The 16,151-nt window shown below is 35.9% G+C and overlaps 1 protein-coding gene across 1 annotated transcript in view; it reads right to left on the bottom strand.

Annotated features, from left to right (window-relative positions):
• LOC121734302 (limbic system-associated membrane protein-like) overlaps nucleotides 1–9,423 on the bottom strand; it is a 66,414-nt gene extending 56,991 nt beyond the window's left edge. The window contains exon 1 of the mRNA XM_042124828.1: nucleotides 9,327–9,423. Within this exon, the coding sequence (XP_041980762.1) occupies nucleotides 9,327–9,366 (40 nt within the window). The 5' untranslated portion in view covers nucleotides 9,367–9,423. The remainder of the gene's footprint in view (nucleotides 1–9,326) is intronic.
• Nucleotides 9,424–16,151: the final 6,728 nt, after the last annotated feature.

Raw genomic sequence — 16,151 nt, 5'->3', positions numbered from 1 at the left:
AACAACCAAACGATAGTCGCTTGCCTTGGCTACGTAGAAGGGTCTTTCGCTGGTTCACACTAGGGTTGCTGAGGATTCCTCTTCCGCTTCCCCATAATGAGGAAGTTCCGCAATATTTTGGGTTCCTCAACCGTTACCGCATCCTTATAAATAAAAATAAAAAAATCCTCTTCCGCTATCGCTTCCTCAAAATTTAAAAGGAATTTATGAGGAATTTCACTGCGCATGCGCGTCGCGTGTCCAATCATGGCAACGCACACGCCAGAGCCAGAGAATTGTATCATTCACTCATCTTTTTTGTGTGCGTGTGTTGTGTATGTTACTGAACTCCTCCTTAATTGCTGGACTGATTTTGATGATTCTTTATTGTGTGTGTTTTGAGAATGGTTTAGATTCATAGTTTCGTCTACTGGAAAATGCCCTTTTAATTAATTTTTGTGTAATGTATGTACCTAGTTATGGATAGACAGGACAAAGACTTTTGGGTTGGATCCGCTAGTATTTATATTTTCCTATCATCCTCTTCCTCATCCGCTTTCTCTTCCACTTCCTCATCCGCATCCTCTTCCTTAAAAAATATACTCTTCCTCATCCGCATCCTCTAAATTTACGCGTGAAAATTCCTCTTCCTCCTCCTCTTCCTCATAATCACTTCCTCAACAACCCTAGTTCACACCACAGATTTTCGAACCACGGTTCGAAACAGCGAAGAACTATTTTTGAAATATTTTGAATTCCCGATTCATACCGTGGTGATCGGAGTGGTGTGAAACCATTAATTAATTATTTTAGTCGCGACGGGTTTCTACCCGTCGCGAAGAAGCGTTAACTTTCGTGTCACCGAGTGAGTAAGGCAGGAGACTTGGGTTTTTGTACAATAATAAAGGTTAAATAAAAATATTATGTTAATCTCATCGGGGTTTTCGTAAAAAGGGCTTCCCTAAGATTGTTTGATTAGGTCCCGCATCAAAAGGGCTCTAAAGCCTCGGAGTAAACATTTCTACTGATGATTAGCGCGGAACGTGTATCGAATGCCTGATTAGGAACCAATTGCAGCTTAGCACACGTTGAGGCCATAAATAAAATTCTCTCTGATCCCGGATAAAAGCGTTGCCAATTTGTAGACGTTTTAATAAAACTTTCGACGGAGAACTTAAAAATATTTCCAGACAAATTGGGTTTGTCGAATAAAATAATGACAAGAATAAGCAACTAAAACGAATACAGTTGAAATAAAGCAATTAAAATGCAACACAAATGCGAAAGTGTGGCTGTTAGCTCTTCACGCCTAAACCGATGAACCGATTTTTCTGAAATTTTGTAAGGAGATACTTCGAGTCCCGGAAAAGGATTTAGAATACTTTTTGTCCCGGAAAAATGTAAGGTTCACGCGCGATGAACAAATTTTGGTGAGTGTTATCTATTTCCTTATAAAACTTAAACTTTTCACTTAGCACACTATATTATACTCTGTTAAATCATAATCATAATATTAAAACCATCATATGCTATGTACCTATTAATATGTGTCACATCTACCCGCACGGAATATAAACAAGAAAGAGACAATAGTTACAAATAAAAGCAAAAACAATTATACCTTTTCCAGTCCTACGTATACAATGCCCACATTTGAGGTCGCCATTGAAAAGTTTTTGCCCGCTCTGTGGACAGATTAACCGAATGAAGAATTGGTCTCAGGATAAGTGGTACTCATGAAAGGAAACATAAAGATAAACAGTCCTAATGAGAGTTCTTGTTTCTGGTATTAATATAACTTTCACGAAGTTGTATGAAGATTTTAAACATGTTTATTATACTATAATAAGTACATAGGTCACATATGTCTTATTAAATGAAGATGTCAAAACTGAACAATATTGTTATACTTACCAATAAAATACCAGAGTAGAGAATACGTTAAGTCGAATTGTTCGAATAACAATTTTAGTACTGCGTAAAACACCTTTAATATAAAATCGACAAAAAGATTTAATTGTTTCAAAATTATATTCATATGTATCATAGTGTATATAACACTATCTATTTAAATACATTTTAATTATTCAACATCCAAAAAGCTACATTCAGTATCTTACATTTTGCTTCTATGTAGTCTTTCGTTACACTATCTTTAGTTCAAAGTATTAAATTATAAAACAAGATTTTATAAGCGGAATCCGTTAAGCAAGAATTTTTATTACACTAATCACCTGGATAATCCAGATAAGACTTAACTTAAGCTAGGATTATATTAAGTAAGATAAACGAATTCAAAGTTACCTATTGCTTGTGGCGTTAGTCGTTTTAAAATAATATGCTAAATGAAAGTGTTTATTTTATCCCATTCTAAAAATAAGCTACATTTATTTAGCGTAACCAGGCCCTTTAGCCAAGATGTTTTATTTATCGCTTATTTATAGGATCACCGATCAAAATGTATGGGATTGACATAAGCGTTCGTTAAATATGAAGTTGACTTTCGACTCGTTTAATGTCAATTCCATACATTTTGATCGGCGATTCAATAAAGAAGCGATAAAGAAAATGTCTTGGCTACAGGTTCAGAGGTACCCGGAAGGCCAGTATGAATATTTTATCTACTCATTTTTAATCCGAAACTCCTCCATTTGCGTGTTACGGCGCGGATTTTATGAAAGCTCTCGATTCTCCGAGTCATTGCGGGATTCAATAGAGTATCCACCGTTAAAATTTATTAGGTTCACATACGGTGCTTCTCCCTGAACGGTGAAGTAAGATATCCGAATATGCAAAAACCTACGTGATTTATAAGCCTGAAAAAATACGTGAGTTTGTGTAACTGAAACTTTAACCCTTGCTCAATACACGTTTACTTTATAGCTGTTATAAATTGTCTTTGTCTAATAAGTCACTTTTATAACATATTGAAACAGGACATAACATTATATTAAAGCTATAACGTAATATATATATTACGTGCGAGTATTTGATTTTTATCAAAAAGCTATTGTTAATAATTAGCTATGTCCACACTGTGCCTTTTTTTGTTCATCAAAGGTATGCGTCATAGCGCAGTCAACAGCGTACGTGAGGCATGCCCGCGACGCATGCGCTCTGACGGTATCCAAAACTTCACTATGTTCTTTTTTAAAAGCTTTTATTTAACTTGCTCTGTATGTATGTATGTTACGGTGGAATTTTGGAACTTAATTTTGAAGTAGATATATTTAACCGATTGAGCTGAAATTTTGCATACGCGTTTAGTTTGGATGACCATGCACGATATGGTATGTGACATCACTCTAAATCCAATATGGCCGACCATGTATAATTAAAGTAAAATCTATGCAGTCCTGCAATATGGGTATCAAATGAAAGGGCTCATTGAAAGTATATGTAACGTCATTCTACATCAAATATGGCGGCTCATCCAAGATACGGGAATAGTTATTTTTAATGCACTACTGCAATATGGGTATTAAATGAAAGGGTTTACTGAGACTAACTCGGAAACGAATGTTATGTCATTCTATATCCAATATGGCAGCTTAGCCAAGTCATTTGGTCGGATCATGTCAATTTCATGTTAATAGTGATCTGTCAGCTGGGTTTGACGTAACGTTACCAAACTACGTAGGTCCCTCATCTGCCTAGGAATCAACTTCCTCGATAGTACATACATGAAAATTTACTAGTAAAAGTGTTATATTAAGATGTTCACTCAGTAAATTACGGGACAACACGGTGTCATAGTGACGATATAAAAATACTAGATCGATGACGTCACACAGGAAACTTAGCGACGCAATATCATTATGAGGGGAGAGGGGCGTACAAGTTCCGTGAAAATAAAAATAAACCCCAAACAAATGAGATACACACTTCTATCTAGAGGTAATTCATTTTTCACGAGCGCCTCGCGCTATTTACAAAGAAATATATAAATTATGTGCGGATACCCAAGCAATTCCGGTGAAACGTTTTAGCAAGTTTTTAGGTGGGAATAGAGTGATTGAAAGTGAGGGTGTGCGTAAAGGGATTTGAACTTTTTCCTATTTTTGCGCATTCCTATTCTACTTTGCATTGACACCGTGGCTTAGAGTAAGATGTCCTGAATAATGGTACGAGTATGTATGTAAAAGTTTTATTTCAAACTCTGTGCGTCACTATACAAAGGTATAAAAAGAAATTATTTTTATTATTATAATTAAGTACATTTGGTGATGCAACACAGTGGTAATTTTTGTTCCTGATTAAACAAATATTAATTATTAATGAAGTTACTCTGCTGTCATCAACAGAAAATATAAGTGACGACTTAAAAATGCTCAGTTTTTGGGATACGACCTAGCTTGATCATTTTTCTCCGCCAAAACTTTCTTAGTAGATTTCATGGAAACATTTATAGCCGTTGTTGAGAAATCCATTATTAATTAATATATTATTAAATATAAATCTTTGAACAAGGCTTAAAAACTAATAAGTTTTATCAGTTCATTATATTGAGCATTTACAAAACAACCCTTTTAAACGAATTTGGAAATTTGAGCCCAATAAATAACATCAAAATGTTGATAAGTTGAGACTATAAAGTTGGAGAACATCCATCTTTTACACAAAATCTGGAAAACATCCAACAGGGGCTTAGAGTTTGATCGCCAGCCACTCCACTCTAAAACGAACTCTTGTTTTAGTATTTATTTACTTCGAGCATCACTTGTCTACTCTCGTCTAAGGAGTAATGAAATTGGAGCTGATATTTCGTTATGACCTCTGTGGCTCAGTGGTGAGCGCGTTGGTAGCTCAAGCCGGGGGTCGCGGGTTCGAATCCCGCCGACGGAACAAAAAGTTTTCAATGTTCCCGGGTCTGGATGTGTACCTATCAAATATGTGTATGATATAATAAAAATCTTAAATATATGTATGGTATAAAAGTATTAAATATATTTCCGTTGTCTGGTACCTGTAACACAAGTCCTTTAGGTACTTAGCACGGGGCCAGACTGACGTGGTGTGAAGCGTCCATAGATATTATTATTATTATTATTATATACTTTAGATATTGTGTTATAACTTATATTATACATTTCTCATCATCGATACAATATCTCCTTGATAGATTAAATAAAATGTTATTGTTGCATGATGTAAATTTTCATCTTTATGAACTTTAACAAAGAATTGCAAATCAAATCGCAAAACAAAAGTCAGACCCACTCCTGTGGTATAATTAGTAATATTAACGACTACAAATCTCTTAAATTAATAGTTGATTTGAAGTGGGGCTTATAGAGTGTTGACAGCCGTTGTTACGTGGTAGAGTCATGCTTCGGCACGAATGGGAATTTATAACCTGAGAAATACCACGGGCTCACAGAAAACCGGCGTGAAACAGTATTTGCGCAATTCCCAACCCTTCCCTTCCCTATTCCCTTCCTTACGTCCCCTATCCTGTAACCTATTCCCACTTAAAAGGCCAGCAACGCACCTGCAGCTTTTCTGATGTTGCGTGTGTCCATGGGTGACGAAAGTTGCTTTCCATCAGGTGACCCGTTTGCTCGTTTGCCCTCTTATTTCAGGAAAAAAAACCGCTAAGAACGGATTTTGCAAAACTCCTGTAGAATGTAAACGAGGACTAGAAGTCTAAAAATTGTATTAGGTTATATAAATGTATTTCAACATTAGCTGTTTACTATACAAATTATATAACTCGTCGACTCACAAATCAACTTTTTTTCATTTTATGAAAAAACACAAGTTACTAGTACGTCATTTTTCTCTCGAAATAATTAAACTGATCTTTTTTGGGGTCCCTGTAACCGAAAACACGTATTACGACGCAGCCAATTCACCGAGATGGCCGGCTTTGACCGAATTGATGTGTCGTGACCCAACGCGACCCGACAACATCTGACGTGATAACATGTACCCGTATTCTGCTAATTAATACAACAATACAGCTTCGGTACAGTTAAAATTACGTTCTTCTCTATATACAGAGTATAAAAACCTAAGCAATAATATTTCAGAATCAGAAATTAGAAAACGTTGGGTCGTCAAAGAGGATACATAGAAACCAAACGTTACTTCACCGTTCTTTACAACACCGCTACCCATACAACGAACTCTATACAAGGGACACATACAAACCCTACAAATTAAATGTTACCACTTTGTTTTTACACCCTGTATTCATACTTGTTTTAGCCCAAAATTACATTGCCGTATTACGACAATACTATTTTGCTGTGTCGAAGTGAACTGAGGCTGCATCAGTCAATATTCTTAATAGATGAATCCGGTTAGTTTCCGAAGGTTTCGGTCAGATTAATAATAGCCTTATATAACGAATAAAATTACAATTAATTTGGAAGCAGCTGCGAGGAATGGAATATTTACGTCGAAATTACTCGCGTAAGTTTTATTGGATAATTAAGGTTTTTATTAACAGGACATGAAAAATGTGTGTCATAACTCATAAGAATTTAATTAAGTTATGAAAATTTATTTAAATATTGATTCATTTTGCGAAAAAAGGTATAGATATACTTCTATACTCAATACTCATAAGATTCATCAAGATTAGTCTGCTATGAAAGACATTTCGTGAAACCTTTATGCTTCTTGCTCAATATCTAATAATTAATTTGCTACAATTTATTTTATCTCCCTTGCAAAATACTATTTTTATTGTTAAAATAAAAACCTTACATATTTTCCTTTTAAGGTCTAAAATACGTGGAATGTAATACAAGCCTTTCGTATGGTAATGGCGGAAATAAAAAGTTTTATTTCAGCGAACCTAGTAATGAGTTCGTAAAATTTCACATAAAAGGAAATGCGAAACACTATCGTAAAAATATATTTTTTGTACAACAATTATTATATTAAATGTCTTTATTGGGGAAAACCTTTTATTGTTACTACTTTTTTACGCATCTCTTAAGGTTTGTATGAGGAATAATTATTCTAATAATAAATTTGTGGTAACTTACGCCTCGCAAACATACGTATTCAGAATGTTATATTGTAGCTCATGTGGCCTCTATTCTGCAGTTTCAATGGAATCGTAGGGTTGCAAAAGTTGTGCCTATTTGGCTGCGGTCTGCAGAGTGGCTGCTCGAGGTTCGCAGTGCAAGCTTTAGCCCTTGAGCTTGGTGCCTTTGCGAATAAGCGGATTAGCTCCAAAGCTCATTAACCACCTAGTTTGTGCTAATTGGGATACTACATTTTGTTTTACAGGAACGAGGTAAGCTGACAGCATCATCGATTCATAGACCAATAGAAGACCAAAGTAATTTAGTCAGGTTATGTCAAGCTTAGTCAGTATATTGTAACTAACATTGATTTGACATTACCCGACCCCTTCATCTTACGAGCCTTCGTGGGTACTTGTGTCCTGTCCTGTTCCCCTTTTGAACTCTACTACCACTAGGCCACGGATGATCTCAATTAATTACATTAAAATACTGAGTATTTATTTAACAAACGAGCTGTTACGATTTTAGGTTTGAATACATTACTGAAATGTAAATATGAAGGTATAATTTTAAATTATAAATGTTATTTAACACCTCCATCGTGGGTATCGCAGACACAATAGATTTCAATTGTTATGTGGCAGGCGGCTGCCTCTTGGGGATTGATGGGTTAATATTTGATTAAAACCTTGCGCACATGTAACAAAATTGCAGTCCGCCTCGGTTCCTAATATGAAAAATGCGGCCTGCTGCGCCTCTTCTTAATGTGTAAATTGTGTATAAGCCTAAACGAGCAGGATCACAGTACAGTTCATAGGTATATAGAGAAAGTCTAGTTAAAAGGTACAAGTTGGAACTGAGCGAGACGCGACAACTGCAGACGACGTGTCTTGGCGTCACGAAGCTAGTGACACTTTCATAGAAATACATAGAAACCAGTAGTGTCGCGACGACACGTCGTCTGCTGCCGCTTCATGTAGCGTACAACTTGTACCTTTAGACTCACTTAATGGCTGTCTCTGGCAGATGGTATTTTTACTTTTTATAAGTTTTCAAGCCCTCGGCAATTTCAACAAATCCAACCGCGGTTTTTATTTATCTCGTGGGGTTGTACACAGAGCGAAGAAACGGCGCGATGTGATACCGCATAGCGAGAATTAACAAATTATTTTTTTGTGATTTCGTGTGACAATAACCCGTAACTGCTTAAATATCGATTCTATATTATGACCTAATAGATAGTATATCATCAAAACATATTATCGAAATAAAATTTACGAGCAGAAAATACCTTCAGCAAGAATAAAACAGCTTGTTGCTAAGCAGGTCGCAGTAACGATGAAGCACGAATCGCACTATTCCGTATAATAACGACGCGGCAACGCAGTTTAGTGTGAAAGCCTATAAAGCCCTAATGGACCGAGCCAACGTCTTGTAATTATTTAACCTACTTAAAGCTTTTTTGAAAAAAGAGAAAAATGTTTTAACGTTTTCTGGGTATTCTGCCCTCTAGCGTATTCATTTGAAGAGAAAATGTTTTAATTAGCTTTTTTAAATCATAATATTTTGTTATAATTTTGCTAGATTTTATACGTTTAAAATATACAATAAGTATACATATTACAAATATAATGTCTAGTTAGCATGTACTTCCATACATTTTCATCGGCAATTCTATAACGAAGCGAAAACGAAAAGGTTTTGGCTCAACCCCCTATACATAAAATGCACAGTTTTTTATTTTATATAAATTTTCGGCCCTAAAACCTCCATTTAAGCAAAAAATGCATCCACTCACTTCTTCAATATTAAAAAAGCTTGATTGGATCAAACAGGCTACGCAAATATTAGGCTGATATCAGTGTCATGAAATAGATTAAGCCACGAGGAAAAACATAATAATATTATAGGATACTAAGGGCCTGTTTCACCACTTTCTGATGAAGTGTCGAATAGGCAATTCACAACTTTTTTGACAGATTTACCATACTTCATCTGTCAAGTTAAGTGATGGATAGCCTATTCGGCACTTGTCAGGAAGTGGTGAAACAGGCCCTTATTGTCTCAGAAAGCCGATAGCATGGAGCCACGTGAACTACTGTCGTTCTATTATAATCTCCTAAAGTCGTTTACCTCACAACCTGACCACTTTTGTGGTACACTTTATGGAAAAACTATCACGCCTATTGATTTGTGCCTTGACATAGTAAATTTTAGGTGTTGTCATCGGTTAGACAAGGTTTGGTTACTATTAAATAAAATTAAAAAACACTGCCTGAAATATTACCACGCAGAAAATCGACGCAAGCCTCCACAAAGCTCGGCTTTAGGCTAGTAATATTATAGCCATCCAAACAAACATACCCAGGACACTGGAGACGGAGAAGAGCGCCGGGAGCCACATCACGGCGACTGTTCACATCATCACGTTACTGCAGCACCGACACCATAGCACTGCCGATAGACGACACACCTGCAACAGAAACTTAGCTCATTCCCAAATCGTATATGGCAAAACAATATAAGCCGGGTTAGCTAGTCTATAACATAAAATTCTCGTTTCGTTTTGTTCACAGCCAAATGCTAGATTAAGGGCCTGTGTCACCACTACCTGATAAGTACCAGATAGGCTATCTACCACTTAACTTGATAGATAGAGTATGGAAAATCTGTAAAAAAGTTGTGGATAGCCTATCCGGCACTTTATCAGGAAGTGGTGAAACAGGCCTTTAATCTAGCATAACATTCACAATTTTTGCCAGATAATTGTAACACACCCTAAACTAGTACTCAGTTTTGTAATATAATTATGTTTGAAATTCAGCAGAAATTACAAATGGATAATTTTCTTATCATGCAAAAGTAAACATTTCTAAAAATTAATTATACTAACTTAACAAACGTAAAAACATTTCTATCGGCTTGATATCTTATTAGCTAGAATTTATAGGTCATCCTTCGATAAGTACTAAGCTAGTTTAATTAATATTCATTGGGAGAACGGAGCAGTAGAAGTGCAAAAGACTCCAGTTAGTACTTGGAGTTCCCTTTGATTCATTTTACATTCAAGCAAGCTCAGAGTCGGGCGTGCGAATCGAAAGATGTGTTCGGGCTTGTGCTACAAACTGAATTACGTTATGTCTTTTTCTAAGACATATTTAGAGTTTTGTAAAATAGGAATGATGCCTTATATTATTCGCTTTCCACATAATATTATCTCGTCTTTTAAAAAGGTTGTCTATACTATTGTAATAAACAGAAAAGAAATAATATCATGAAATTTAGTTTATCTTACAATATTCCACTTTTTAAAGGAGCAAAATGAATGATTCCGTCGGGATGATTTAATATATTTTGTACAATTAATGTAGCTTGAAATGAGCTAAATTGTTTGTTAATTTTAGAACAGATTAGCAATACCAATAAAAATGCTAAGGCTCAGTAGTCCTTAAAATTAGCAGGTCGATGTCTGTCAGTACGAATATCAACGTTAAGCACATTAAAATAACATTCATATCAGCGCGCCTTGTATAGTGGCTGTTACGCGCTCGCCGCGTGCCTTGATAATAGAAAATAGGAGTAAAAACCTTTTGTTTTTACTATTACACAAATCAAATATATCAAATCGTTTACGTTAGGTTACGACACATATACTACATATTTTGTTTTTTCTAGAAAGTGTGTAATTTAGTCATAAAATGATTTAATTATGAAAAACAGCGTTATAAGTATAACAGTCATCTTTGAGATTTCTTTCTATTGAGCAGAATTTTTCAAATTGTGTACTGATATACCTTTGCAAATAGGCAATTTTCTCAATTTTAAAACGGTACTTATTTTATACTTACTTAAATAATGACGTTTTCTTTACCAAAAACGTGTTTTAAAAAACCCATTTTACGTAGTTGCAACAACCACAGCGACTTAAGACATAATTATGTGCAGAATATTTTATACGTGGGAGAGCCATGCTTCGGCACGAATGGGCCGGCTCGACCGGAGAAATACCACATTCTCACAGAAAACCAGCGTGAAACAGCGCTTGCGCTGTGTTTCGCCGAGTGAGTGAGTTTACCGGAGGCTCAATCCCCTACCCTATTCCCTTTCCTACCCTCCCCTATTCCCTTCCCATCCCTACCCTCCCCTATTACCCTATTCCCTCTTAAAAGGCCGGCAACGCACCTGCAACTCTTCTGATGCTGCGAGTGTCCATGGGCGACGGAAGTTGCTTTCCATCAGGTGACCCGTTTGCTCGTTTGCCCCCTTATTTCATTAAAAAAAAAAGAATTTACAATAGTTTTAAAACTAAAAATCGTCTTTACATATTTTTTTATTATTCTACCGATGCTACAAACATAAACGAAATGCTACGATACGCTACTAGATACTTATATGAGCTGCTACGAAGTGCTACGCGTTGCCACGTGCAGCCTGCTGCTAGCTACAGCCTACAACTTACAAGTAGCTACGAAGTACTACGTGGTGCTACGTGGTGCTACGAACTGCTACAAAAAGCTACGAAATGCTATGGCTGTAGTTAATAGCTACGCGCTACGGACAGCTGGACACGTAGCCAACGAGTAGCTGCTACAAAGCTACGAAGTGCTACGCGGTGCTACGAACTGCTACAAAAAGCTACGAAATGCTACGGCTATAGTAGAGTAAATAGAACTAACAAGTAGGCTCAGAACTACGAATAATAAAAACTAAGGAAACGTAACTCCCATACTTCAACCGTTTTAAATTTGGCTCCTTTTCGAACACTAAAATATGACAATTCAGATTTTCGCCAAGGTCGTATCCCAGGTAACGTATCATAATATTGCGCGCCGGACGACAGCCTACGCGGTTATTGTCATTGTCATATTTATGAAACAATAATTGTCAAAAGCGGATAGTATTATGCAGTATACAACTATACACCAAGCACATCTACAGCTATCAGAAGAAACGACCACATAATTATTATTTTAAAATCAAACATTTTCCTCTGATACATAAGACATCGATAATAAATAATTATAATATACATGTAATAATTATGAACAAACCTAGTACGACTCGGGCGAATCTAAGGCTGGTATAAATAGTCAGTACTCAAGATGCATCTCGGTCTCAAGACACGATTCAGGCTGTGTGATTGGTTGGCTGTCAAAATTTGGACCAATCACAGAGCCGAACCGCGTCTTGAGACCGGGTCGCATCTTAAGTACTGACTATTTATACCAGCCTAAAACTGTCCGAGCACCTAGAGAAGACGTTTTCAGATTAGAAAAATCTATGTGCTAAATTATTACAGAATTGAAATTAAAAAATTACGTACATTTTGTAATGAGTTTGACAAAATTGTCATGTCAACCTGGTTGAATGTCACTCGAGTATATATGTACACGAAAAATGTGTACCGAACACATGCATAAATATGCATGTATTCGGGTCACATTTTGTAGCCTTTTGGTGCACTTTTTTTGACGGAGTTACTCTTCCTTAGTTTTTATTATTCGTAGGCTCAGAAGCAAATAATTCTATTTCTCAGAAGAGATCTCAAATTCGTTCGTCGTAGTATGTCATATTGGCCGGCGCGTGCATACTAATGTGTTACTATAGTTCTTGCAATCTACGAGTGCGCGGCGCCCTTAGTTGTGTTGGTGACCATATCTATACACGCGTACATGGCTCGCTCGCTACTGACTGCTCCGTTAGGTACGCACACTAACGAAAATGTCTATTCGTATTTCCAACTACAAATAAAGGCTACGCGAGCTCGTAGATTGCAAGAACTATAAGCATTGTGAAACATGTTGAAAGTGACATTAGCGCTCAACTCGCGTATATTCACCTGTCGCGTTTGATGTCGAGGTACTCCTTAGTTCTGTCTACTCTGCTATATAGCTACGAGCTACGCGCTACGGACAACTGAACACGTCGCCTAGGTTTGATACAATCAAAGTGTCATCCAATTTGGTAACTCTACTGGTAGGTACAATTCGGTAAAGTGCAGTTTACCTATCGAACTCAAAGACTGATTTAGAATCATCGAAATTTAATACAGTAGTAAATTACTTTTTTAATCTTCTGTAATATAAAAATGAGTCGCTGAATGTGTTGCTAAGCGCAAAACTCGAGAACGGTTGGACCGATTTCACTAATTCTTTTTTAAAAATATTCCTTGAAGTACGAGGATGGTTCTTACGGAGAGAAAAATTCTAAAAAAAAATTAAAATTTCCTGAAAAAGTCTAAAAACAACACTATTCTATACTCCCATACAAAAGATTTGTGATAATACTTAAAAGCAATGATATTCTATGTTACTATTGCTTAAAAGTCAAATATATAAAAATGGATTTTCAATTATGTTAGTAACGCTAAAACTCGAAAACGGCTGAACGGGTTGGGCTAATTTTAGTCTTAAAATATTCGTAGAAGTCCAGGGAAGGTTTTAAAGTGACACGAAGTTCACCGGGACAGCTAGTATCTATATATTAATACGTGAGCCAAAAACTTTGTATCCCTTTTGACGAAAAATGGGGAAACGTAGGTGAATGAAATTTTGCACAGTTAAAGTTTATACTCGTATGGCGAAGGAGTGCATCGAGCTAATATTATTTTGAAATTATGCTTTTATCATACATTTTTTTAACAAATAAAACATTACACACACTAGGAAAATGACAGCTTTTTGAGCGACAAGCCTATACATACGAATTATGCTCTTTTATTTATGGTTGAAGTCTGTTGACAACAAGGTGACAAATTGAAAATGGATTATAGTTTTTTTTATTGAATCTTAGATGCTTACACGGCCAGTCCTAGATCAGCTGAGTCCCAGAGACAAGAGTTGAAAAAAATATGATAAAGTCAATATTTTTTTTACAAAATATAGGTATTAGTCCTAATGTCGTTGAAACTAAGGTCGAATTTCGACCATTGGGCGATGTTCATAATAAATTAGTTACTTCTCCCATAATTAATTTGCATACACACAATATTATAATTAAAATTGAGCCATTTACTTTGTTCTTTTCAATTCGTATCAATCCTTTATCCAATAATAGTATTGTAAAAAGATAAAACCGACTTCAAAATTGTACGTAATTGAGAATTAAAATTCCGTATTCTCAAAAACTACTGCACCGATTTTGATAAAACTTGCACTATTCCCTAAGTTGAACAATACCTAGTACAACAAAAAAGGAATTACTTAAATCGGAATTGTAGTTCCAGAGATATTAAACAAACATAAAAACATATGTAGGGACCATGTATGTGTGAATGTGCGAGTGTCAGCAGTTTTGTGTCTGGGAGGCAATGTATGCGAGAGAATGAACTGAGTCTGAATGAATGGGTATTAGTTTTGAGATAAATAAAGGCTAAGTTTAATATCATCTATTGGTTTTACTAGTGCAACCCGGGGACTTATTAGTGAGGGACTATAGAGACACGTACACATACAATATACATACACTTCAGAAATTTGGCACATTTATTCAGATGCTGATATAGACTAACATAATTATACGAAAACTGGGCAGTTCTGGGAATATTACGTACATACGCGTCTAATTGATAACCTCTTTTTTTTGAAGTCGGTTGATAAAAATTATTAACAAAGCGAATTCGGAATAACTGTATCTGCTTGTCTTTGAATATGGTGTTGCTAAAGAGTATCAAGCCCTCCAAGTTTTAAATTAATATATTTATTAACTTAAAAAAAACCCTAACTTATTTAACTTAAACTCGATCACAAAGCACAATTACAACTATTGATGATTAATTTGAGAATGCTTAGTCGGCAACCTGTAATGTATTACTCCAAGTTAAAGCCACTAATGTCCCCAGTCTCCCCGCCGTCCATTATCAGGGAGGAGCGGGCTCACTTAACCGTAATTTTATATTCTCTTTGGTTACCTGAGACTCGAGTTTAATGGGACAAGGTGAATATCGCCCGGTCACGTGCTAGAGCTACGGAATTGTATTGCGAAAGTTTAAATTTGAAGATCATACAATAAGGAACATGCAAATATAATATTTATGAAAATTTTGCTATTAAAATGTTAAAAAAATATATAAAAGAAGGTTGATATTTTACACGTGGGAGAGCCATGATTCGGCACGAATGGGCCGGCTCGACCGGAGAAATACCACGTTTCTCACAGAAAACCGGCGTGAAACAGCGCTTGCGCTGTGTTTCGCCGAGTGAGTGAGTGTACCGGAGGCCCAATCCCCTACCCTATTCCCTTCCCTACCCTCCCCTATTCCCTTTCTATCCCATCCCTACCCTCCCCTATTGCCTTATTCCCTCTTAAAAGGCCGGCAACGGGCCTGAACCTTTTCTGATGCTGTGGAGTGTCCATAGGCGACGGAAGTTGTTTTCCATCAGGTGACCCGTTTGCTCGTTTGCCCCTTTATTTCATTAAAAAAAAATGTTTTTTTTTTTACAAAAAATACGAATTAAAAGTAACTTGAAACGGAACGGATTTCAAAATACCAATCAGCGTTTAGTAACGAACACCTGCTATCCTTGCGTTCCATTTAGCGTTAAAAACGATCAAAACGCCTCCTATTTTAGCGTTTTGATCGTTTTTAACGCTAAATGGAAAATGGCATTACAACTTTTTGAGAGGTACGATCAGGTAGGCCTTTATCAATAATTTTCAAACAGTATTGATGTCATACAGACTATCGATAAAAATTGGCAATTTTAAACCGCATTTTTTCAGTAAATTCCAGTGTTTTAATTTTTTTTATATATTTGTGGTCTATTCTACATGGAGTTCTTTAAAATGAACACAAAAATAAAAATATCGCATCTTCCCTATTGCAACACTGTAATTCAGGAAAGAAGAATATTTTGGTTGAAGACTAAAAAAATTTAGGATCAAAATTATTAAATAATTAATATGAATATCTATTATTACGCAATCGGTCTTTAAACATCTTAAAAATTTGAGCTTTTCTAGTTTTTCTGCTAAAAACTATAAGTTTCATTCAAAGACAAAATATGGTGTATTGCAATAACTGAGTTTATAGCAGCTTCTATCTAAACTAAAGTCTTGTCCAATGAAAGCAAATACTGGACTGGTAGAGATTGCTTAGTAGCAATAAGTTCGCCTTTTGTACATCAATTAGTAATATTTATTATTGTATCTTTCGTATTATGTACTGTATTTTGGTGTGCAATAAAGAGT

The sequence above is a fragment of the Aricia agestis genome, chromosome 15 (genome assembly GCF_905147365.1).
Source record: "Aricia agestis chromosome 15, ilAriAges1.1, whole genome shotgun sequence".
Classification (NCBI taxonomy): domain Eukaryota; kingdom Metazoa; phylum Arthropoda; class Insecta; order Lepidoptera; family Lycaenidae; genus Aricia; species Aricia agestis.
The sequence above is the reverse complement of the archived record's forward strand: the minus strand, read 5'-3'. Positions and strand labels throughout refer to the sequence as shown.